Consider the following 25,474-nt stretch of genomic DNA (forward strand, 5'->3'; position numbering starts at 1 on the left):
TTTCGTAGATTTTTAAGAGTCAGTATATTTTTTAATTCTCCTTATGAATTGTTAAGTCCATAAGAAAGTACTCATTCACAAGTCTCTCAGCAAATACTGAATAGTCATTTTGGAGAAAGAAACAACTGGTTTACTTTGAAGATTTTGTAAACAAGCTATTGTCAATCAAAATCACAATAACAACCTTGTATTTCGTGTACATTTATTATAACACTCAATCGATTTCGAGGGCAGCTACAGGTCCCCTCCTCATCAGGAGAACGAAATTACTAGAAAGGGCTTTTTATACCCTCCGGTAGTACCATGCCTGAGGAGGCAACGCCATCTATCGGCAAAAATAATAACCAAGAATTATGTTAATAGAATTTTAAAAGCATTAGGAAAGACTGGATTGGACTTAAAATCATTCACTAAACATGCTAAATCTTTCTGAATTTGAAAAGCCTCAAGAAAATCCAATTCACCAACGGAAGAAGTTTTTTGGATAATTTTTGCAGATCCAAAGTCAAAATTATGATTAAATTTTCAACTATGATACGCTATTGAAGACTTGTTAATTTCGCCTTTTCAGACATAAGATTCATGTTCCTTGATACGAAAGTTTAACGCTCTTTTTGTTTGGCCAATATATCTCAAGCCAAACTGATACTAATATCCCCAAGAATTAAAGTCAGAAATGTAATCTTTTAGAATCGAACTGTGAATTCTATTGTTAGGAGAGAAACTGACCTGAAAATTGAATTTCTGGAGAATCCGTGCAACTTTATAACTAACAGAAGGATTAAATAGAAGCACGACAAGATCATTAATATTATTTCTAACAGTAAAATGTCTACTTGGATGGGAATCTTTTTTTTTTTTTTTTTTCTTACCAATGAATTTAATTATTTGAGAGCAGTTGCTATTGACCGAGGATTTTCTCCCGTGATCATTGATAAAGCCGTTAAAAAATTTTCATAAATACATAACATAGTAAAAGAATTCATATTGGTTTTGGTACTATAAATACTGTAATATATTTTTTTATCTTGATTCAATAAAAACGTATCTATTAAAAACTGTTTTATTGTCATTTATAACTTTTAACTGAGAAATTTCCTGATATTAATCCACGTTTGAATGATATGCAGTTGTTATTTCAATTAAAGAGGGGGATTAACCAATGTGCTTACCACAGATATGTGAAGTAGCTTTCATTACTGAGAGGGTGCATGAAGAATGATTATTATTTGTGCATTATTATGACTGTATTGATGCTTGTAATATAGATCATGCAATTTTTGGTGCAAAATCTGAAAAATGATGGATTATAAAGTGAGTGATAGTTTAATTAATATTTTAATCTGCGAATGTGAAATCTGAAAGGGAAATTTTAGTTAATAACAACTTTGTGACAAATGATAGGTCATCATTATCAGATACATGCATAAATTCGATTCATATTTGTAAAGATATGTGATTGGTGTACATAAGTCTAAAATTTCATCTTCATCTATCTATTAAGCAATTATTAGATCAAATTAGAAAATCGTATACAAAATATCATAAGCAATAAAAATTGTGAAGCTGTTGAGAAAGGGGGGAATGAAGCTTTTCAAGTAAGGTCTGGCTTTAAGACATTGTAGATGCTGGAAAAACTAGTTAATAGTTGACTTATTAGTATTAAAACTGTTAGAATAATGCTTTGTGTGACAGTTAACAAAATGGTTTATATATATTCCATATTGATTGAATACTCTGCTTTGCAAGAATAATTGAATTAAATGTCTTATTCGGCAAGAGTAATTAATCTTAAAATTTTTAAGTTAGATAACTAGAACTATGGTTTGGAAAAAATTCTCAGTTATTAAGATGTATTTTAGGATAACATTTTTTTTCATATTATTTTTGAAAATAGGTAAACTTTACCATCCTAAACTTCTAATTATATAAATTTTTGTAGCTGTGGTTACTCTTTCAGTAATTTACTTTCTAAAGTTGATCTAAATTTTTTTTTTTTTTTTTTTTTTTTTTTTTTTTTTTTTATATCTTGTATGTGTATTATATATTTAAAATGGCTAGTTTCCATTGAAACCTTAGCTTTGCCTGCAATTATTTGCAGTGAAAAGAGTTGGAATGAAAGATGCAAAAAGATTTTTTTGTCCATTTTTAGGCTGTTATTAAATAATGTGATGTTGCTTTATTGGATTTTATTAAATGGTATAGTTATAAATGGACTAAAAGCAATAATTTGTTTAATTTGTTTAATCTAAACCAAAAAAAAAAATTATGTTGCTGTTTTAGAATCTTAAATATAAGATAGATTATTTGCAAAATTTCAAAAAATTTTAGATTCTTCATCATTCTTTCATTCTAAATCTCTGATAGCAGAAACAGGAACTCTACTGTTAAAATATGTAATTTGAGTATCGTAAAAAAATATATTTTCATTTCTTAGCTTAGCTGTTTTTATTGTTATGCATTGATATTAAAATTTAGAACTTTAATTTATTATTTTCTCTTTGTAGAAAATATTTGTCCCTACTCATTATCATGTTTGGATGGTAAGGATACTGGTGAAACATCTTCACTTCTTTTTCAATAGTTCCTTGTTATCTAATCAAACCTCTGGCCATGGTCAGATAATGATCGATAGCTTGGGACGCTTAAAAAGGTAGATTTCTTAACACAATCATGTTTTCAGAAATTATATAAATGTACATTTTTGAACATGTTCAAAGTGTACCTTCAAATTTATAGATATTAAACATTGAATTTTACCAAAAAATGCATAGATAAATGATACTTTTTTGTTTGTTTATTTCTCATTCTTCTTCTTCCCCCCCCTCATATCAAGAAGTTTGTTATATTCAGTACCCAAATAAAAAATTTGTTATGCAATGGCATGATATAATTAAAACAGGAAATGAAACTAAGAATTTTTGTTAGCACTGTGTAGGTGACAATACTGGTACATTACTGCTGTAAAATAAGCAACTGTGTGATAATTATGCGTATTCCATGACTTTCAATGAAATTTACTGAATAAGTTTATATTGAGAAATTCTTCCTATATAAAAAATGAAGTGTCTATAAGACTTAATAGTTAAGTTACTTTGCCCCGGGCTCCAGTTATGCTCGCTACTCCACTGGTTGACACTTATCATTCACCGTGGGGTTACATTACTAATTAATCATTGTAATTTATCTTTAAAAGTGTGGTAAAAGTTTTTCCCTTTTGAAAATGATATATTATTCCCAGCCTATATTCTTATTAAATATGTGTTTTTTGTTTAATTTTTTATACTGGGACATAAATGTATATATCTATCTTACACTATATCCATCTTGATTTCACTGAACTAAGACATACTTGATATTTCAAACTTAAATTTGTGTAACTTCTGAATTAGAGTCACTCCAAGCCCTTGTTACATTGACAAAGATGCCAGCCCTCCCAATAAAACTAGTAGACTACTAATTTTACATCATATGTTCTGGTCTTCCAGTCTTTAATTATCTAAATTTGGATAATTTCTTTCAAATACAGCTGTAGAAAAATCTGATGATTGCTAAGTAAACACAATTTTGATGGCATATTTAAAAAAAGATCAGGCGGTGGCATAGTCATGTCTTTATGAAATAGTTTTGCAAGCTTCTTTTTTTCCTCTTTGTGATCTTCAGCATAATTTTTCTGATTAAAACTTACTTGGTCTGGATTATTTTAATCAATTATTGAGATTTATGAAGACACAACTAATATTTAAGAGTCAAATATTTGCATTCAATTTACTTTAAATCTGTAAATGCTACATTTCTAAATTTATTTTCACAATTCTACATGCATTAATCGTGAATTTTATAGTGTTTATAAGCACTTTGATTATTAAAAAAAATATCCCCCTCCCCCTTTCAACGTTAATTATCCAAAAAAACGTGAAATTTAGAATAATGAATTATGTCATTATTTTTAAAAAGTCTATTTCAAGCTTATATATTTTATACCAAATTGGTTGCTTAATAACTAGTTTAGTAATCCACATTATAAAGTAGTTAAGCCAAATTTGTTAGTTTGGAATTCTTTTGAAATCACGTCACAGAAACTTTTCGTTTTTTACTTCCTCGTATGAAGTAAAGGAAGTATTGTCATCACAAAAAATTCTGAGACCGTATTTCAACAAATTTGTGTGATTTTTATGTGTGTTTGGTGTCTGAAATGCTTTCTTGTGCTTCCTTAATTTATTTCTTCTTATCTATCTAGCTTGGGAATGACACAATTAATTCAAAAAGAAATGTATTGCCTTTTAAAATCTACTTTTGATCACTGGCCTTTAGATGCATCGTTCAGAGTGGTATGTCAGTTTTTATTTTAACAGGATTTGTTTAGTATGTAACAAAATAATGCTTATGTTTTTACCAAATATTAAATCAAATTTATTATTAAGTCATATCTAATGTAAATTTTAATAAAATTATTGTAACTATTATTAACAGAACATGATGAACATGAACTGAATGATCTATTTTTATAAAATTATTATTTTAAATGTGTAACAAAGGAATCTACTCGTAGAAACTATTTCCATAGAGAATTCTGTGATCGTTACAAACTATACTCATATCATATTAATGAATTTTTTGGTCAGAATCATGGTAAATTTAATTTTTTTAGTCTAGAATTCATTTTCATTTTTAACATTCTTTTGTAGCCTCTTGAAACTTGGCTGAGCTACATTCAACCTTGGAGGTATATACATTGTGACTTAGAGCCTTCAGTATGGTAAGCGCTCAGTTTTGTATTATTTATATGTGTTTATTTTTTCTTTTTCTTATACAAATAATGAAAGTCTGTTTTCCTTCATAAATTATAATTTCTTTATAGTAATTGGTTCTCTGGTCTATAGATCCGGTCTGCAAATTCTTAATCATTTAGTATCTATAACTACCATTCCTCTACTCTTATCATTGTGTAAATATGAAAATAAATAAAATATGAGAAATTCGAAGCTTGATAAAGATTATAAGAATAGTAATAAGATTCCAATAAAAATATGAGAAATTCTAAGATTGATATTTTGAACATTATTCTGTTGAGCAAAAATATTTCTCGCAACTTTTTAAACCTTTTGCTGAGAATGCGTATCTACAATTCTTGATGCCATGTTTTCTTGTATCACCATTGCACTCTTTTATTTGCTTCTTTCATTCACTAATGATATTTGTGGGCTTTCGATTAAATTCGCTAGAAATATTTCTTTTCATTTCTGCAAGCATCTTGTATTATTTATACTTATTATCCTATCATATTAGTCTTGTACTTTTCCATATGTTTTTGATGAATTTCAGTACATGATAATTCTCATGTCTGTTAGTCAAAGTACAGCAAGTGTAAGTCCGAAATCCAGACATTCAGTATCCGGAATGATCTAAGATCCAAACCTCTGTACAACTAGCTCCAATAAATAAATAAAATAAAATAATAAAAAATAATACCTCCCATACAAAATATGGGAATGAAGATTATAGTAACAAAAAGAGGCAGGTATGCTGTAACAGGGATTTTTCCCCAGACTAAATAGAATTTTGCATGTCACTTTCAAACTTATACTAGTTAAAGAGTCGCACTGTCATCGATAAATGCTGCAGGCATTGTATGGATGTTGGCGTGGATGACACTTTTGTCCCTTAAGTGGCTGTTGGGGAGTTAGAACCAGTGCTAAGGATTTTGTTACTCAGTGCAATCTCCGCAGGTCTTAAATTCTGCTACCTGGTGCCTCCAAAATTCTACTTCTGGTGCCTTTTCTAAACTTTAAAAATTCTGCCATCCCTAGTTTTTCCTTGGGGCTCCTAAATTCTAAAATTTTTGTTGCCTCTTAATTCTTATGCAGTGGTTGCACCAGTTGCACCTATATCGCTGGCTTAATATTTTTCTGTTTTCTATCTGACCTAAACTGTGAGTGAAGCCAAAATGTTGCCATGTCTGCATGTTATTATCCTAAACTTATGATCTAAAATTCAGAAATTTTTTAAATCTGAATCGCTGAAGTCCTAACAATTCTGAATCATGGATTGTGTTCTCTAATAGTTCGCTGTTCTTACATTATTTTATTTTATTTATTTATTTATTTATTATAAATCTACAAAAACTTGCATTTTGCTATTATGAACTTTTAGTGTGTGATACATTATCTTAGTTAAATGGGAATTCTTGTTGTAAAAGAGTTCATCTCTGCTCTTGGAAATGTCTTGAACTAAATTTACTAGCAAAATAAATGATCGAATTTATTCAGAAGTAAGATACATATATATTGTAGTACCCTAATCAAATGCTTAATCTGTGGTTCATAAAATGTGTCCAGTCCTGCAAAGTTTTTATTTTATTTATTTATTTACTTTAAAGAATGCAGATGCCATTGACAGCAAATTAAAAGTTTTGACTTTTATCTTCAGAAAATTTTCCGGACATTAGTGATGTTCTCAACAATTAATATATAATACCTTGATTTAGTTTATTTCTAAAATTTAAATAGAAATATGTTGATATGAGTTAAGGAAGTAAAATATGTTTACTTAATGATTTAAAAAAAAAAGGAAATTCTAAGAGACCTAATAGATACTGTAATAAAGTAAGTGACATCATTATTTCAGTTTTGCTAAGTATGAAATGTTTGGTTTATTGAGATTATAACAAAGCAGTATAGGGCTATCTGCCTAAGGGGAGGGATGCCTTCGTGGAGGACTTTCCAAATGAAACTGACTCGTTTACATATTACACATGGGGAAAACCACAAAAACACCAATGTAGCTAGCCCATTTGCCTAGAATCGAACCCAGGTCGAAACTGCCAGTGTTCAGCGACTTTACCGCTCTGCCATTGGTGCGCAAATATGATGTGTAAAATGAAGCAGTTACATATACATCTATAAAAAATAATATAATTCTCTAGATTGTAAAAGTGTAATTTTAGTAACTTATATAGAAATATTAGCTAAAACTTTTAATATTTATATTATAATGCACATAAAATTATTCTGTGGAATAAAAAATGTAATTTTGAAAACTCATTTGCTTATCTTTATTTTGTAATCAAAAGGCTTCAAGAAATATTGTCTTCTATGTTCAGCAATCTGTAATCTAATCCTATTCTCAATTTTGACTCTTCCTTTATAAAATAATAATAAAAGTGGATTATATTTAATTGCTCATTAATGTACACTGCTAAAAAAAAAAATGGGACAGTGCTATATCTCCCGTTCTACTGGGCCGATTGACAAAATTCAAATTGCGTTCTTCATGTCTCGAAAGCGCGACTTAGGATATATATTAGATCTATATATAGCACTATTCTAACATAGGTATTTTGACACAAAATCGGACTTTTTCTGAAATAACATACCAATTTTTTTACATATTTCGATTCTACGACTCAAATTACGCCTAAATATGAAATTTTGTAAAATTTGGAGCGAAATTTACGGAGAAATTCACAAATTTTTGTTGGGACTTTTTTGTCAGTTTGCGCCAAGAATACTTCACTTGGCGAACTTCTTAATATATGGCAACCTAGTTTCCTTTTCCATGAGAGGAAAAAAAGTCACCATCGTTCCTTTTTTCCAAATAATATTCTTTATATTATATTTTTAATTATAACTTATTATTTTAAGTAATTTTTTCTTTTTCGAATTTCATTTTAATTGTTTAAGTTGCACTTTTTTTTTTTTTTTTTCGAATGAGTGTTTTAAAAATTTCTATTTACCTATTCGAACTGCGTAAATAAAGATGCAGCGTTTATTTTTTTTAAATAGTTTTCTTTATATATATTTTTCGTCTTAGTTATTATTTTAGGTAATTTTTAAATTTTTATTTTAATTGTTTGTGTTGCATTGTCTCTTCAGATAATTGTTTTAAAATTTTCTATTTATTTCTTCGAACTGAGCATTTTAAATATATTTATTAATATCAATTTTCCAGAATTTGATTTTATTTATTTGAACTGCGTTTCTTTCGGAAGAATACTTTGTAACCCAGACTACAATGAGTTTGAAAACTGCATATTATATTAAAAGAGAAAATACAGTAAAGCACAGTTTTACACGCCTTTCAATGTTCCGTTCAGAAAAGATATATATAAATAAGAGAGATGTATAACGGACATTTTAACATAGGATGACTTGCATACACTGCTTTAAACAGTTTAATCATTGTGCTCATTGCTTTACGCAGTTTTATCATACATTTGGTTTCTTAAAATGTTATTCATATTTTAGTTAAATATTTTATTTTTGAAATCGCAAGAATCAAATATCATAAGATTAAAAAGTTTTAAATTAAAAAAAAAAGTAGAAATATTAAATTTTACGCAAAAATTTATTTTTTCTTTTCTTTTTCTTCAGACATTCTACTTTATTCTTGCTCTTTTTCTTTAGGCATTCTGCAAGTATATTAAAAAGTATCCAACTTTTCGAAATAATCTTGGTATTTCTGACAATCATTTTAAATAAAGTTATCGCCTTCCATTTCATAAAGGCCCACAAACGGCCGAGCGGTAGAGAATCGTTTAACACTGGTAGTTCGCTCCGGGGTTCGAATCCCGGTAAACGGGCTGGTTACATGGGCGTTTTCGTGGATTTTCTCATGTGTACCGTGTATGCTAGCTGGGTTCTCTTAAAAAGTTCATCACGAAGTATTTGGTCAGAGCCTTTATCAGTCTTTAGAGGCTAAACATTTTGAAGGTATGAGATGAAAGGAAAGTCTGGTTTCATCAAGAGGTTTTGGTTTATTTAATTATGCCTAAGGGAAGGGATGCCTTTGTGGAGGACTTTCTAAGGGAAACTGGCTCGCATACACGTTACATATGGGGAAAACCACGAAAACGCCCATGCAGACAGCCCATTCGTGGGATTCGAACCTCGACCGAACTACCAGTGTTCAGCGATTTATCACTCGGCCGCTGTTTCATCAGGAGGAAAAAAAATCGTCTTTAGGTGACATCCACATACATGACTGGATAAACTCCTGAATCTTCAAATAATTCGACTGAGAAAATCATGGGATTCTCCATTTATGATACAATATGATGTTCTATAACGTAATTTAAATTTATACAACCATATAGTCTACAACCAGTCGCTCTTTACTTTAATCTGTAATGATATCGTTTTTGTCTTTTCTGTTCACACAAGCTCAATTGATGGTATTTGGTGGTGGTGGTGTACACATCCAAGTGTTTTCTCTTTGAACACCTAAATTCTTTGAAGTATCCTGAAGGTATATTCAAAAGCTTCCAACTTTTTGAAACATCTTGGTATGTCTGACAGCCATATTTCCCTGCAAATTTTTGCTTACTTTTCTCCCTAATTTTCTTCTTTCCTTCTACAGTTATTTTCAGTGCTCACACAAAAAAAATTAAGATTTTTCGATTCCTAGACTTCCATAAATTTTGCATTCTTGTCAATTTTTTTAAAATATCAGTTGCATCAACTACGTTTCAGCTGAAGACAGCTTTTCATTTTCTAGACATTTTAACTATAAACAAAGTATACCAAAGTATAAATAAACCAAAGTATAAATATTTTAATTAAAAGATTTTTGCTAAATGACAAAGAAATAAAACAGTCCAGCAGGGCTTATTCTGTACCACCGAGTAACCCGATTCTTATATCGGCTGAAACAATCTAAATCATATTAAAGATCATGTTTTTTTTTATACAATCTATAACTCGAGAGAAAAATTAGCTTCTTAAAACATTCTTTCTAAGAGGATTAATATAAAATATTATATTTAAATATATATATTTTTAAAGGTGGGACTTGAAACAAACTGTCAGACTTTTAAAGTTTAATTTACATGGTGGTTATAATTAAAGTTCCAATTTGAAATGGTCATAAAAGGAAAACTACTGGACCAAATATTATCAAACTTCGGAATCGTGTAAAGGAGGTTATGGGAATTTATTTTCCGCGGGAAAAAAAAAAGAGTTCAAAAACTCACCACCAGTGGAAAAATGGCGCTGTATACAATATTGGTAAATGAAATAAGACATGAAAACATCTGTTTAAAATGTGTTTAATAGTTTCCGAAATGTGTTACAAAGCATGTTCAATGTAGCGTCCAGCATTTTCTGAGAGCAAGTTAAATCCTGTTACTGCATTCTTAACAGCAGTTCTTAGCATATCAGGAAGAATGTTACGGACATTTTTCATTTCTGCCAAATTGTTTAGAATATCACCATAAACAGTGCTTTTGAGATAACCCCATAGCCAAAAGTCACAGAGATTGAGGTCTGGTGGGAAGAGGGGAATTATCGGCCTATAAGACGTTCATTCGTGAAATGTTTCCTAAGTAACTGTGCGACACACGTGAGGTGAGGCCCAGCCCTGCATAAAAATCGTAGTATCTAAAATGCCATGTTACTGCAGTTCCATGCATTTCATGTATCACGAAACATTTTAACATTGACTCTAAGTGAGCTGCAATCACAGTGGTCCAGCTGTCGCCTGCTCTTCAGAGAAAAATGGTTCAGTTATAAAACTAGCTGTCATTCAACACTAAACGGTGTGGAATGACTGTTATGCAATCGAATGCAGTAGGAGAATGCAGTGGAACTAGATAGATAACATGAGGGATTTCTTTGGCCCAAATCAATTAAAAGCGTTTTGAATCAGTATCTTCATGTTTTAGTGCCGAATTCAGGCTTCAAAAATTACAAATTAGCGATCTGTAAGAAAACGATTTCCAGATTATACGCACTTGTGCAAGTGATTTGCGATCTCACATTTTCTAATCGCTAATTCGTGGTTTTCACGGACGAATTTCTCACTTACACGGATGGCGCACTCGACTTTTATCGAATTCAACGCTTTTAAATGGTAATTTGCCTACTTCAAAGTTTCTTAAGGGTATGCAACATGTTAAACCCGTGTAACAAAAGGTTAAGTTAGATTCCGACCCATATTTCGTTTAACAATATTGCATACAGCGCCATTTTTCCCCTGGTGGTGAGGTTTCCAACTTCCTTTTTTTCGCGGAAAATAAATTCCCATGACCTCCTTTACATGATTACCAAGTTGGATAACATTTGATCGAGTAGTTTTCCTTTTATGACCGTTTCAGTGTGGAACTTTAATTATAACCACTCTGTATATTATTAAATTTTAATTTGAAGATATGCGTTATATGTATACCAAGCGTAAATTTTTTGTTTTTATGGAAAAAATAAAGAATCAAAGCAAATATACTTAGGATAATGGACCAAAACTGAAAAAATTTCCCCTCCCTCCAAAAATAAAATATTGAAACTTTGACCTTGAATTTATTGGATTATCGAAATATTTAATTTGACTTATCTTCTAAGTCCTAGTTCCGAGAACAATTCCGTCAAAACTTCCAAATTGCTTAAGCTAAAGTAAAAGATTTAGTATATATTCACTGTATGTTAATAAAGTAATCAGAGTGGAATAAAAATAGATTATCAAATTTACGCTGATGCAACTTTTCGTCTGACTGCACAACATGTAATGGAAGAGAAGGCTTGTAGAGATCTGTTTTTGACATGCCTCTAAAAGTAGATGTCATACTCCTTTTGTCTCTTCAATGTCAAAAAACTTTCCTTTGAGAGGCAACTTTAGTTTTTGGGAAAGAAAAAAATCACAAGAAGACAAATTTGAAGAACATGCAGGACGATTGAGTACACATACTTATTTTCGGAACACAAGCGGTTCTCCGACTGGTTATTGAATAATGAAAAGATGCATTGTCATGCAATACAAAACATTCAGAATAGGTTTTCTGACTGAAAACGTAAGATTAAAAGTCATCTGCTTAATTTACAGTCATTTACAAGTCAACTACTCGGGCAATTGCAGAATCGTTTTGATCCTGAGCTTGTAAGACAAACCTAATATCACTGGATTTAAACACTTCTTTAATCTTCCGAGAACGTTCCTTCTTTAGCTCATATTCCAAGAATATTAAGTGAATACAATTATTGCAAAAGCAATTGAATATTCATTTGCACTACGGCTTGGTAGTTTACTAACGTGTTAACAAAACTTGAATTCTGCTTTTTGTGTCTAACAATACAACAATATTTTAAATATTTAGAAATAAAATATTAAATTGGAGCCTCACCAGTTGCCTAGCATTTGAAGATTGTTAAACACTAATTGTTTGTTGCGAAGTCTAACCCAGGCTGCATGGTTGGTTTTCGTAGTTTTCTAGGTTCTCTTTACAAAGGTTCTCTATGAAAGCATCTTAATCAAATAGCTCCCATGTTCTTTCTATGTTCAAATAACCAACTAACCTAGTTTAAGCGCGATTTCTAAGTGAAGTTACTAGCAAAACCCGAATACTCATTAAAAATCATGTAGCTTGCCAATCGAGAGTAACATGAAAGATGCGGCGCCAATAATTGAATTCCTGCTACGGTACGCTGTTTTTAAACTTAGATGGTCGTTCCTTAATTAAATAGCTCACCAGCGGCCGAGCGGTAACAACGCTGAACACTGGTAGTTCGGTCCGAGGTTCGAATCCCGCGAACGGGCTGGCTGCATGAGCGTTTTCATGGTTTTCCCCATGTGTAACGTGTATACGAGCCAGTTTCCCTTAGAAAGTCCTCCACGAAGGTATCCCTTCGTTTAGGCAGATAACCCTTGTGTGCTTTGCGATAATTAAATAATCCAATCCAATCCAATCCAATCCTTAATTAAATGTAATTGATTTGTAACTTCTACTAGAGCTGACGGTTAGAATTGAAGTGTAAATAAATAATATCGTGTGCAATATTTGCAATTTATAAGAAGGGTTTATTAATAACCGTAATAATTACTTATTATATTACTAATGATTAGTATTCAGTTCTTGACAATTACATTCTAAATTAGAATTTTAAGAATATAATGAAAATACGCTACACACAAAAATACATTTTAAGATAAAAAAACGAGTTGATTTTTTATGTTTTAAAACTTCTTGAATTCATTTAATAAACATCGTATCCTCGTTGTTAATTGAATCCAGAATGTTGGGTGTCGTTTATATAATTATTCTTACTTGTCCACAGAATCTGCTGACTTATCCAGCCATTAAGTAGCTGCAGATCATTTCTACACAACCACCGAATTTCCATTAATTCAGTCTCTAGAGGGTTGTATGTTTATATCATAATTTGACTTTTATAAAAATGATTATTCTAAATCTTATGTTTCTATAAAAATATACTGTGCTTTAAAAATATGTATCAGCCGCTCTTTCAACCACTTCAAAAGCAACAGTTTGTTCTTAGAAATAAATTATGCAGTTACTGTCATAAAATTCAAATAAACATCAAACAAAAATTCTTAGTTTTAGACAATTCGATTTAAACGAAGTAAAGCAGCAGACGATAAAACGCCGAAGGTAAAAATTTACTCTTTTTTTTTTTTTTTTTTTTTTAAGATATAGAGAAATTAAAAAACATAGTTAAAAATTTGAATAATATCATATATAATTTAAAAAAGTAGCTTTAAATATAGTATTAATAAATATTTATTACGCATCATTGAGGGAAAAAAATGTCATATAATTAATTCTCCGTAAAATTTTACTTAAAATTCAAGGTTAAAAATAGCTGTGGCAATTCAGTGTAACAAAAATCCATAGACCACATTTGGCGTTATTATCGCTCAAAAAAAGTTGCCAAATTTCAAAATGCGAAAATATGTAAATTCATGTATATCTTAGAAAATTTTGAATAAAAAAGCCTAATTTTTTGCAGATATGCTTAAAAATACACCTACTTTAAGATGATGGTAAAAATTTTATAGGTTATAATTCAAAATTTTTTTCGAAAAATATATAAAAATTATTTTAAAATAGAAATTTTAAAAATAAAACACAAAAAAATGGGTAAATTTTATTTGGAATGAACCTAAATTTCGAAATGTGAGAGAAAAAATCAAAAAAGTTTAATAAAAAAAGAGATATTAATAAATATTTGCCAAATTCAATTAACATTGAGGAGCTAAAATTTTGAGAGCTAATATTTTAAAAACTACTCGTACGATTTTTACAAAACTTGGTATTCTGGCATAATTTGAGTCGTAGAATCGAAATATGGAAAAAAATTTGTATGTTATTTCAGAAAAAGTCCGATTTTGTGTCAAAATACCTATGTTAGAATAGTGCTATATATAAATCTAATATATATCCTAAGTCGCACTTTTGAGACATGAAAAACGCAGGTTGAATTTTGTCAATCGGCCCAGTAGAACGGGAGATATAGCACTGTCCTTTTTTTTTTTTTTTTTTTTTTTTTTTTTGAGCAGTGTACATCGATGGTAGCTTTCATATCTCACAAAAATCATATTTTTCAATTTGATAAAATCAATTAAATACTGATATTATCTATCTATCTCTCTATATATTAAATGTGTGTGTAATGTATATTTTAGGCAGAAATTTGTGAATGAAAACATCTTATTTTATACTTCAATTTTCCAACAAGTTCTAAGGAGATTTCTGAGAATGGATTTAAACTGTCCTAAAAATGCATATATGCTCTTCAGATTAACAAAGGTATTTAATTTCCAGTTTTCTTCTTTTTGTGGAATGTGGCAAGAAATCTTTTATAATATGTACTTGAATATAAAATAGCATTTGTGATATAATTAAAAGAGAATTTAAAATATTAAAAAAATTAGGATACTGCATTAAATGTTCATTTATATTAATAATTTATGTTAGATTCAAAACATCTGGAATTTATAGTCTATGAATGTAATTATAATATTTTTATTGATCAATTAAGATTTAATATTTCACTTAGCTAAACTGCAATAGAATTAAGGAGAAAATTGTTTGATAATAAATTTAAGTAAATTATTCATTTGCATATATAGATAGATGATTTTATATCTTTTTTTCATATTACCTAGGTTTTCTCCACAGGAGAGCTGAGAGATATGATAATGCAAGGTATATATATCATGACTGTATTTTTATGAGCTTTAGTATTCAGTATTTGAACTTATAAAGGATTTCTGTACACAAACTAATCTGTCTTAATTTGTATAGCTGAAAGAGGATCTGTATCTAAACCATCAGACATTGGCATGCATAATTCATTTATTCATCGTTCACCAGAAAAGTTTTCTTTCACTAGAAAAATTTCTCAACTTGAAGTTCCTGGCTCTACATATACACCTCTCTTTAGTGAACCTGTATTTATGATGGTAATTTGTTAAGAAACATTTATTTTTATGACTCATATATGCATAAAGCTTAAACTCTATGCTCTTTTATGTTCCTATTTATATCATTTACATTATCCCCTTCTCCAAATATAATGCTTTAAAAATTTATATTCCTTAATTCCTCCTAGTTGATTTATATTATGTCATATGTAGGCACTTTAATATTTTTTCTGTAAATGTTTTACTTTTTTCTTAAACATATGTTTTCTCGAAGTAGCTTCAGAGCATCTCTCTAAGATCCTGGTTTTCATGCGAGAATATTTCAGTTTTTCATAGTTCAAGGTTGGTAGCTATGTGTATCATAAAATCCTTCCTAGTTCCTTCCTCAAAAAATCAACAGCTATTCAGAATCTTGCATGTAAAATGTGCCAAAAAATAGTAACTGACAGTGTTTGATATGGTTTATAGTATAAAACTGCTATCATTGACTGGATTTATTAAATGCTATCTCAGATCTAAAATAACACTCAATTAAAATTTTAAATTGATAAGTCACTTTTAAGTTTCCTAGTTAAAGATCACTGCATAAGAAAAATAAAGCAGTTCTTGGAATAGAAAAAGAAAATAAAATTGTTATCACTGAACAATGTTAGTAAATATAACCAAATCATTTTTAGAAAATATCGCTACTGATTCATATTTGATTTCTGACTGTAAAGTCTTGTTTAACGGTAGAGCAGAGGGTGAGTCATTCACACTGGTTTGTTAAAAAAGGCTGGGGTTCTAAGCATAGATGTCTTTTGGGGGCCCCTCAAATTCATTTTCCTCTTTTTTTTTTTTTTTTTTTTTTTGTGTGTGTGTGTGTGTGTGTGAGAAAGGAAGTTATGAAGACTTTAAGGTTGTCTGGGGGGGTCCCCCTAAAGCCTCGATCTCTTGGTTTGAGCATTAGGAACTAAGCAGTAATTCGACCTTCTTAAAACATTTTATTTGGCTCTGTGTCACACTGTGTGTAACTGGAAACACACTGTGTGTATTTACTAAATGGACATTTATTAATATAAAAGTTGCTTTTTGAAATTTTCTAAAAGATTAACTATTAAGAATTTGATGAGTGTTAGATATTTAACATTTAAATCATAGTTTCTCAATATTTTTTTGTGCCATTCACCTTTTCAAAAGTTTTTTTCCTCTGACTCTTTTTAATTCTCCTGCACTTGCAATAATGACATTTAAAATGCCATCTGAATATGACATATTTGTCCTGACTGAAAGCACTTACAAATTTTTAGGTATTTATAGCACTTTATCAAATTATTTATTCAAACTCGTCATGCAATATAGAAACAGACTGGTAATGACTTATGACTGCTCAGAGCATTTAAAGACCTGACAAATAATTCAGAGATTACTACTGCAGCCTGTGTAGTAGTGTGTATTGAAAATGCATGCTTTTTATAGATACTGACTATCACTGTGAGTGTTGACCCATGGTCATGTTCTTAGAATATTTGATTGATAGTTTATAAGTTTGTTCCCGTGGGTCAGAAAAGTAAACCTATGTGAAACATAAAGCAACATAGATCATGTGATAGGATTTAGTATAATTCTTATAAAGATCTGCAACTGTAATATTTTTATGATCAAGTGAATATTTATGTGTTGTTTCAAAATAAATTATCAAATTTTTCAAGTGTGTTCTTACTGCCGATTTGCTTTCCGATGCCTCCTTCCTGTCTCTTGATTCAATAACATTTCTCTGGATTTCGTCAGTACTGTAACATCTAAACACCAGTGTTAGATGAAAGGAAAAGAGCAGTTGTCTTTTAAATATTTATTTTAAAACTTAATAAGAATTTCTTGAATACCACTAAGTAAAATAATCAAAACATTACAGCCATAATACAAAACAATGGGCGCTGGATGCGGCAACTATGCGGATTGTATCTTCTGTCAAGCCTTTCACTGCATAAAAAACTCGCACAAAAGTCCCTCTCTTTCATTTTGTTAAACGTCGTGTCAGAAATGCATTGGAATGGGGTCAATTACTACATCCTTTGTGTCTGGAAACCACACCAGGGGATTTCCGCAGCACCTTTTCTCAAAGTTGTAACTGACAATTAGTCTCTGGACAAAACAGGAAGCTCTTCTCATTAAACAAATGTTTGTCAGAGGTGTGCATATCATTACAGTACCCATCAGTAAGTGATAGATCTACACTGGAAAGCTGATTTAAATTGTGTAATTTCTATATTTTGTTTTATGAAATAATCAGCAAATTGTATGTATAATTATTTATTTGTCACTTTTCTTCAAGGTTACTCATTTGCTTTCTGCTATATCTGTTGCTCGTGAAAAAGCACTGATTCAAGATGTATGCCAACATAATATTAGTAGAAGCTTTTTTGATCAGTTATCCAATGTGTTTAAAACATATAGCGATGGTTATAATTCAGATGAAAACAACCCTGCTGATATTAGAAAAGTTGCCTCATACTTGGAAGCATCATCTCAACAACTGTGTCAATTTTTCCGAGAGGTACCATAGTTGTTTACTTTAATTTTTCATTTTATTTTTTCTCAGCACTGTGAAATTATGAGTTACAGTTTAGTTTTTATGTAAATATTAATTATAATATCATTTAGAAATTTTAAAAGTGTTTTCAAAATGTAATGCAGGCACTAATAATGAAGGTATTCTTAATTGAATTCTGTGTACATGTGTTATTGACTCACAGACATCAAAGCAGGGGGAAAAAAAGCATAACTTAAATGTAACATTTCTGAAAATCACATTTATTTTAATCATAATAACATCACTATTACACTTGGAAGATGAATGTTATATGCTTTTAGTGTGAATTAATGATCTTATTTAGAAGATTAACTTCAATTCACTTTGCTAAACGAAAACTTGTGAAAAACTGACTTTCACTGCTTTGTTGTAACTTATGTTATTTCAAAATTTGATTATTTTTAATAATCATACCTCTTGTTTCCCCTCATACAGAAAAGGTACTTATGTGTTATCCCATTAACTATCAAACTATTTCAAAGAAATGCGATTTAGCTTAAGTTGTGGATTCACCTGATGTAACAAAACACTCATAATATCTGTGCTCTCATTTACTGTAACCTTGATTGATTCTTGATGAGCAGTATTTTGTTTTTGTGAAGAAGGATATAAATTAATTGTAATTGTTTATTGTATAAATTAACTGCTGTATTATTTATGCATTTTGAAAAAAAAATTATTAAAATATAGGACCTACTTTCTATAGAACAATAAGCAGAGGATTATTTTCAAAATTATTATATCTTATCATGAAAAAGTGTGTATTAATGAACACGATATGGTCATCTGTATATGGCCAACAAAACTGTAAAAATTAAGTGTGAAATACTGATTGTTTATGAAATAAAGAAATGTTAGTCATTTGAGAATTCTGGAGGAATGACAGGGATAAATAGAAGGGCTAGCTCATTTCTTTGTTCGACTCCTCGCCGACGCGAGCCTAATGGGGGGACGTAAGAGGCAATAATCTGACGTCACTGTGATGCCACCTGTCCTGATTTCCCGCGTTTCCCCGCGTTTAAAACAGTAGTTTCATTGAGCTGCGAGACGATTTTCTAGAGGTTACATATCATAATTAATTTTAATAATATATATATATCTGTTTTCTAATAATGTATATATTTAAAATAATTTATATATATGTAATTTTAGTCAGTTTTTATTTTAAATTCTATATTGTAAAGTATCGTTTACGTAATATGGCTTTTTGCGCTGCAGTAACGTGCCATAGCACTTACAGAAGTATGAAAGGATGAGATATTTTATTTCATGGGACCAAAGGATCCAAATGAGAGTTTGCTTTTGACAAAAGAATGGATACACAAATGTCAAAGAGAAGATTCTATTAATGTGAAGAGCGGAAAAATCTGCAGCGAACATTTTCTATGCAGTGTTTATAAAGATATGAAAAATCGCTTGTTTGGATAGCCACAAAAAGAAACTGTTGAAATGGAATGCTTGCCGAAAATAAATTATGATGACAATAATAAATCGAAATTGATGATGACAATAATAAATCAAATTTTAATGATTTTGAAATAAAACTCCCAAATGAAAATGTAGATCATCCTGAATGTTTAAGGATAAACAAGGATGCATTGATAATTTGAAGAACAAAATAATATCCTTAGAAAATTGTATTAAATTGTATTAAAGTATTGAAAAATAGAGAAAAGAAAAATATTAGAATGTTTGTTCAGCGACAAAGAAGGTGGACGGCATCTAGACAGAAATTGGTATCAGAAATTAAAATCTCAAATAGCGAAATTTGGGGGGGGGGAGCACAAATCGGAGAATTTGGAAAAATGTCTAAAGCCAATTTTTATAAAGACGCAGATTAATGCATTACTGAAAAAGAAGAAAAAATCAGGTGGACTAATAAAAATATTTCACGTTGCATCGTCATAAGAGCTCTGTCATCTTAAAGATATGATTTTTGGAAAGAAAAAAAATTAAGAAAAAATTTGGAATATCTTTACCTAGTATTATCAAATTAAAGAAATGGTGTTTATTTTATTTTTTAGTGTTTTTTAAATTTTAGTGTTGTCCAAGAATTCAAAGTAATGTTCTTACTCTAAAGAAGGAAAGAGGCGAATATTTGTATTCTGTAGAAAAAATGTGCGTTCTCAGTTTCGACGAAATGCACATAGATTGAAAACTCTGCTATGACTCTAAACTGGACTAAGTTGGTTCTTTTCAAAATGTGCAGTTTGTTTTAATCAGATGTCTCATTTCGCGCTCTGCCTCAAATTACTGAAAAACCGCGTTTTAGATAGAGGATTTGTTTTAGAAGATGTAACTGTTTTAAATTTTGATATTATTAAAGAGGTTTTAAATAGAGATTGAGAAGAAATCAAATTGTGTCACAAACTAAAACCAAATTATTTAATGGTCAAGGAAAGTGAGAGACAAAAAGTCGCTCCAGAGAAAGCATTATTTTCAAAAAGTATCGCAAAAGGTATACTATACCCCACAGAAAATCAAAAAGCATCTGACTTCTATGAGTTAATCTAATCTTCGGTATTATGAATAGTACCAAAATAATACCAACAATAATAACAAGTATTTAACAAACTAATTTTGTTAAGTACTTGTTATTCTTATTGTATCCTTTGTAACTAATTATTGATTAGATTTTGTGCTAGATTAGCATTCTAGATAAAATATAATAGTGTAAAACATCAAAGTAATTGGCATAAAAAGACCTGCTTCCTTTACTCACACTTTTGAAAAATTAAATAACTGTTTTAGGTACTCTGAATAAAGCTATTTCGTCAAAATTAAGGTAACAATCTTATATACATTTATTTAATTGTAATATAGATATAAGTATAAATTACAAAATTATTTAAAAAATATCTATTATATTGAATCGGAAGAGAATTATAACAATGTAAAATTTACAATTAGGCAAAAAATCAAACGTAGGTTAGCAGAAATGTTGCCATATATGTCATATATGTTTGAACCTACGTCAATGTAAAGTCGTTTTTTGAGTAAATTTAAATAGCTACTATTATAGTTATCTTAGAAGCAGTATAAAAATTCTCTCAGTTAGCATGCAAATAAAGAAATGATTAGAAATAAACGTGCATGAAATAAAAAAACCCGCAAATAAAAAAAAATAATAATAATAATAAAAAAAAAAAAACACGGAACTTTATGTTAAAAGAGTAGCACATTTTATCTATTATTTTAAAATTAAGTAAGCATTATTAAATTTTTGAATGGTTCAGTCTAAATTGCATAAAGCAGTAACATTGCCTCTTCCAAATTATAGCTATCTTTCACGCACAGCTCATTTTAAACGCTGGTTCAAAAACGCTAATTTCCAAGCTGTGAATTATATTGGTGCGCTCAGTGTCATCATGGCTACGTCATCACTTCTCACTTTCTGCTTCAGGAGGAAAAGCTCTATGAGCTAGCCCTTCTCTTCTAAGTCCTGGAGGAATGATTACAAATTTTGACGGAATCGCTGCCAACTTTCACCATTGACAGAATAATATTTTAGTACCATGGAACGCATTAAATTTTAAAAGCTTTAAGTTTGGTACTTTTATATTCAAAATTCACACGTATATACATGCTTTACAAGCATTTTACTATAAAAAGTATATATATTTCAGGTTTTACCTCCGCCAATAAATACTTCATCAGTTGCAAGTCAGCTTGGATTTACTACTGCTGGACCATCAACAAACAACAATGTTGAAAAAATACATCAATCCAAATTTCATGAATTGTCTGTTGATGAAAAACTTCAGTTATTAAATAAGAAAAAGAAACCTGATGTTACTTATTGGGGAAATCCTGATCTGCAGCCTGTACGTACATATGAAATAGCATTCCTAGTAAAGATTTTCAATGAAATTTCTCAGCATCTGAATGAAAAGGTAATTAAATATGCATGTAAAAGTAGTATGCAATTTATTATTGTTGTTATTATTAAGTGTAAATTATCATAGGATCTGAGATCTATGACATATTTTTTCGTAATAAAATTCAGGCATTAATATCTAATAGTAGAAGGTAGGTAATAAACAAAATGACTGGATTTTAATTTTTACTTGTGATAAGTATGAATTTTTATGTCTTCTTTTAATATGTAGGACCTGAGATTATCAGTGTTTTATACCTCTTATCTCACTAATTTATGGTTAAAATTTTATTTGATCATAGATTTATTAGGTGCATATTTCTTCTACTTTCTCATTTGTTTCACAGTAATAAGTAAGATAAACTACATTTTTATGTTGTTCTTATTAATTGTATTTTATTTAAAAGCAATAAATGCAGATTCATTTCAATTATATGTATATGTGTATGTATATATATATATATGATGTACCAGCTTTTGTCCGGAATAAATAAAATTGGTGAAGAATCATAAATGTAGTCGTAGCTTAAATTATCAGACGATAAGTTTAAAAAACAGGATCCATTTATTATTATTCAGGAGAATTAACAGTTACAAAATCAGATATCCTGAGTAAATAAAAAGAATTACTAATAACTTTTTGTATGAAGTTTACTGCATCGTTACATTTAAGAAAAGCCCCCAATATTCTTTTGCGAGTCCTTTTATAGCCTCTGGAAAGGCGGAGCTTCAAAGAAATGACGTCAGCCAATCCAGTTCGCTTTAAATAATTCCAGAACATTCTATAACTGTACGTGTAGAAAAGGCGGGAAAAACAACTTGACTACGGGGCTGTGGATTTAATACCACGTACTTTCAAATAAGAGAACATCGCCATTAAAAATGAAAAGAACATACAGTTAGAATTTTAAGTGTATTCTTCACTATGTAATATTATTGTTACATATATAATACACACACACAATAATAATTAAAGTGGAATACTCCTATTAAAATTCTTGTATTTCAAATTAAATTAAGAAGTAAGAGTTACAATTTGAAGTCTAAATAAATTCCAGTTTCCAAATTCCTATATTTGAAGTAATATTAAAAAAATTTTAAATTTAAAAGTGTTTAAGAAAATTTTTTACAAGTATTAAATAGTAAAAGTTAAATCGGCATTTAAAAATTTCTTTACCAGCAATGGTCCTTAGTAGTGGATATACATAAAACTGTGACAGAAATTGTTAATAATAATTAAAGCCATATAAAGAAAATTATTCAAAAATGAACTACTGAAAGGAAACCAAAATAATACAGACTCCTCAGGGGGAATTAACTTATTTCTCTCTCTCTCTCTCTATATATATATAACTGTTTTAAGTGGCCATTTGTTCATGCAGCTGGTGACAAAAAAAGATTTGAGCTTCATTTTGCCAAATTTAAAGTCACAAACTTTTAGAATTATTTTTACAGAATCTATTCTAATTTGCCCTGTATATGCATAATAATTAGCTTAAAATTATCTCAATAATTTTTTCTGCAACAAAAGAAAGAAAAAACTGGGAGGCTGGAAATGGTTTAATTATTGCTATCACAGGACATCTTTATCTTTCAAAGCTTAATATTAAGCTACTTATCAGTGTAACATCAATATTATAGTTCAAATTGGAGGCAAATGTAAAATTTTAAATTAGACAAAAAAGCATATTAGTTTCGCCTACTGTTATTTTCACTGCATCATATTATTCAAAATGTATAAACTAAAGTCCCCTTTTTGCCTAATTTTAAATCATTATTATATTTATTTATATTTGTCAAATGCCTTTGAAAAAATAAATAAATAAAAATAAAGGAAAAAATTAAGTCATAATTATGATGGTAACAAAATTAGTATGGGCTTAGCATGAGCAAGGCATTTAATGTGTTTTCAATAAGTGTTTGGATAATGATAGTTAAAGGCCCACTGAATATGCCTTTATGCTAAATATTGATTACTGGAATGTTTTCTTGTTATAAAATTGGAGATGAAGCAAGAATTAACCTGTGCTATTAAAACTTTCTCATTATTACAGAAGAATATTCCAGTGAAAATGAATCATGACATTAAACTTAAATAAATATAAACAATAAAAATTTAGTTAGTCTTACCTAATTTCGTGCCAGTGAGCATAATAATTACAAACTTATAGCAGGTCTCTTTCTGTATTTAATAGATAAATTCCATAGACAGATTTTAAGATCACATTTTCATGTTAATTGGTGTTCTTAAAAAATAGAACGGTTAACTTGCAATAGCTATAATTTATTTTAAATCCAATGAGCTTTTATAAGCATGTAATTTTAGATTTTAAGGTTTTCCTTTGAATTTTTGAACTGCTAAATAACCCAATGAAATGTGCTATTACACATTTACAAAAACACAAGGTATCATATTAGGGGTTGCATCTTAAACATGCATGCTTATTAATTTTAAACAGCAAAGAAAAAAAAAAAAGAATTATTATTTTTTAACTCAGTCAAATAATAAAATCCTTATTAATTACTTTAAATACACAGTTTTGCATTTAATGACCAATTTTATTTAGAACAAAATTAACTGTACGCCGCCGTGCCTTTTCTAATTTTGCCTCTGCATGCTGTATGAACAGCAGCATCATTAACAAAATAGTGTATTTTACAAGAACAAAGGGAAAATCTTTTCCCCCCTTTTTTTTCCTCCCGCAACTTGAAAGCATATTCAAATTTTCCGTAAAAGCATGTGGTACTCTTATCGCATTCAGATGGAGGAAATGAGCTTTTATTGTTTATCACTGAATATGGTGCAATTATTATGTTTTAGGCATTATTAGTACGCAAAGGCGAGTATTATGCTTCAAAGTTTTACATTGTACTGTACATTTAGTTTAAAGTTTGCTTTTTATTAATGGTCAATTAAAATTTTTATCAATAGTAAACACAATTAATTTGCAGAGTACACTTGGAAATATATTATTGTGTGATCTGCATAAATGAAATAAAATTAAATTTTATGCAAACTGTCTGTAAACCTTACCTGAGAAACTTCCATTTTAGACTTTAAATCAGAAATTTAAAATTTATTATATGCATTTAATTAATTTCCATATTACACAATGTTTAACAACACATTAATACACAGATACTATATTCAACTTTCACATACATATAACTCTAATTTTCATTTATTAATATTATTTTTGTAATATTTTGTGTTCAGCAGCATGTCCTTTCTAGAAATTCTGGATACATCCCTGATTTTTAGGTATCATTCCCAAAAATAGAATGCTTTGCATTGTTCTGCAAAAAGCCTTCAACTGTTCCAAAATGAAAATGATAATGTCAGAGCTGGGGATTTTTTATTCTCTTAATATGCAGTCATGAACTTTTACATATTATCTTTATTTAAGCATAATATTCAGAATAGTAAGCATAACAAAACGCAGCAAGCTCTACAATAGGTGAACTTTGCTGTTCAATAATTTGAAGTAGATATTTCACGTAGTTCATATATTAGCCTTTTGTGCAGCCAGTGTCCTACTAAGTAATTATTACAAAAAGAAGAAATATGTAATGGTTTTAATTAATTAATCCAAATAGTATAGTTTCATTGGATCCAGCTAATGTAATTTCATAGAAATATGTAACCATTTTAATTATAAACCAAAGTGTTTATTTATTATGCTAATTTAAAGAATTATTCCAGTCCAAAGATTCTAGACTTTGAATGGAACAAAAATAACACAGTGAGCTGTATAAAATATTGCAGCTCATTGTGCAATTTCTTTAATATAGCAACTACTTTTAATTATGCTCGAAAAAGGCCTAGAAAGAAGAAAGTGCCTTAAAGAATTTTATTTTTCAGTGCACAAAAGTAT

At 29.5% G+C, this 25,474-nt stretch overlaps 1 protein-coding gene across 2 annotated transcripts in view; it reads left to right on the forward strand.

The window, feature by feature from the left end:
- The window catches only part of LOC118191949 (sphingomyelin phosphodiesterase 4), a 52,452-nt gene that overhangs the window by 24,890 nt on the left and 2,088 nt on the right, over positions 1-25,474 (forward strand). For both annotated transcript variants that reach the window (XM_035362848.2, XM_085821079.1), the window contains exons 8-15: positions 2,508-2,653; positions 4,241-4,331; positions 4,689-4,759; positions 14,410-14,533; positions 14,893-14,932; positions 15,032-15,189; positions 17,465-17,686; positions 21,349-21,615. In XM_035362848.2, coding sequence (XP_035218739.1) covers positions 2,508-2,653; positions 4,241-4,331; positions 4,689-4,759; positions 14,410-14,533; positions 14,893-14,932; positions 15,032-15,189; positions 17,465-17,686; positions 21,349-21,615 — 1,119 coding nt within the window. The remainder of the gene's footprint in view (positions 1-2,507; positions 2,654-4,240; positions 4,332-4,688; positions 4,760-14,409; positions 14,534-14,892; positions 14,933-15,031; positions 15,190-17,464; positions 17,687-21,348; positions 21,616-25,474) is intronic.

Source organism: Stegodyphus dumicola, chromosome 7, assembly GCF_044657685.1.
Source record: "Stegodyphus dumicola isolate Sdum_Otavi_A_Nest chromosome 7, ASM4465768v1".
Taxonomy (NCBI): Eukaryota; Metazoa; Arthropoda; class Arachnida; order Araneae; family Eresidae; genus Stegodyphus; species Stegodyphus dumicola.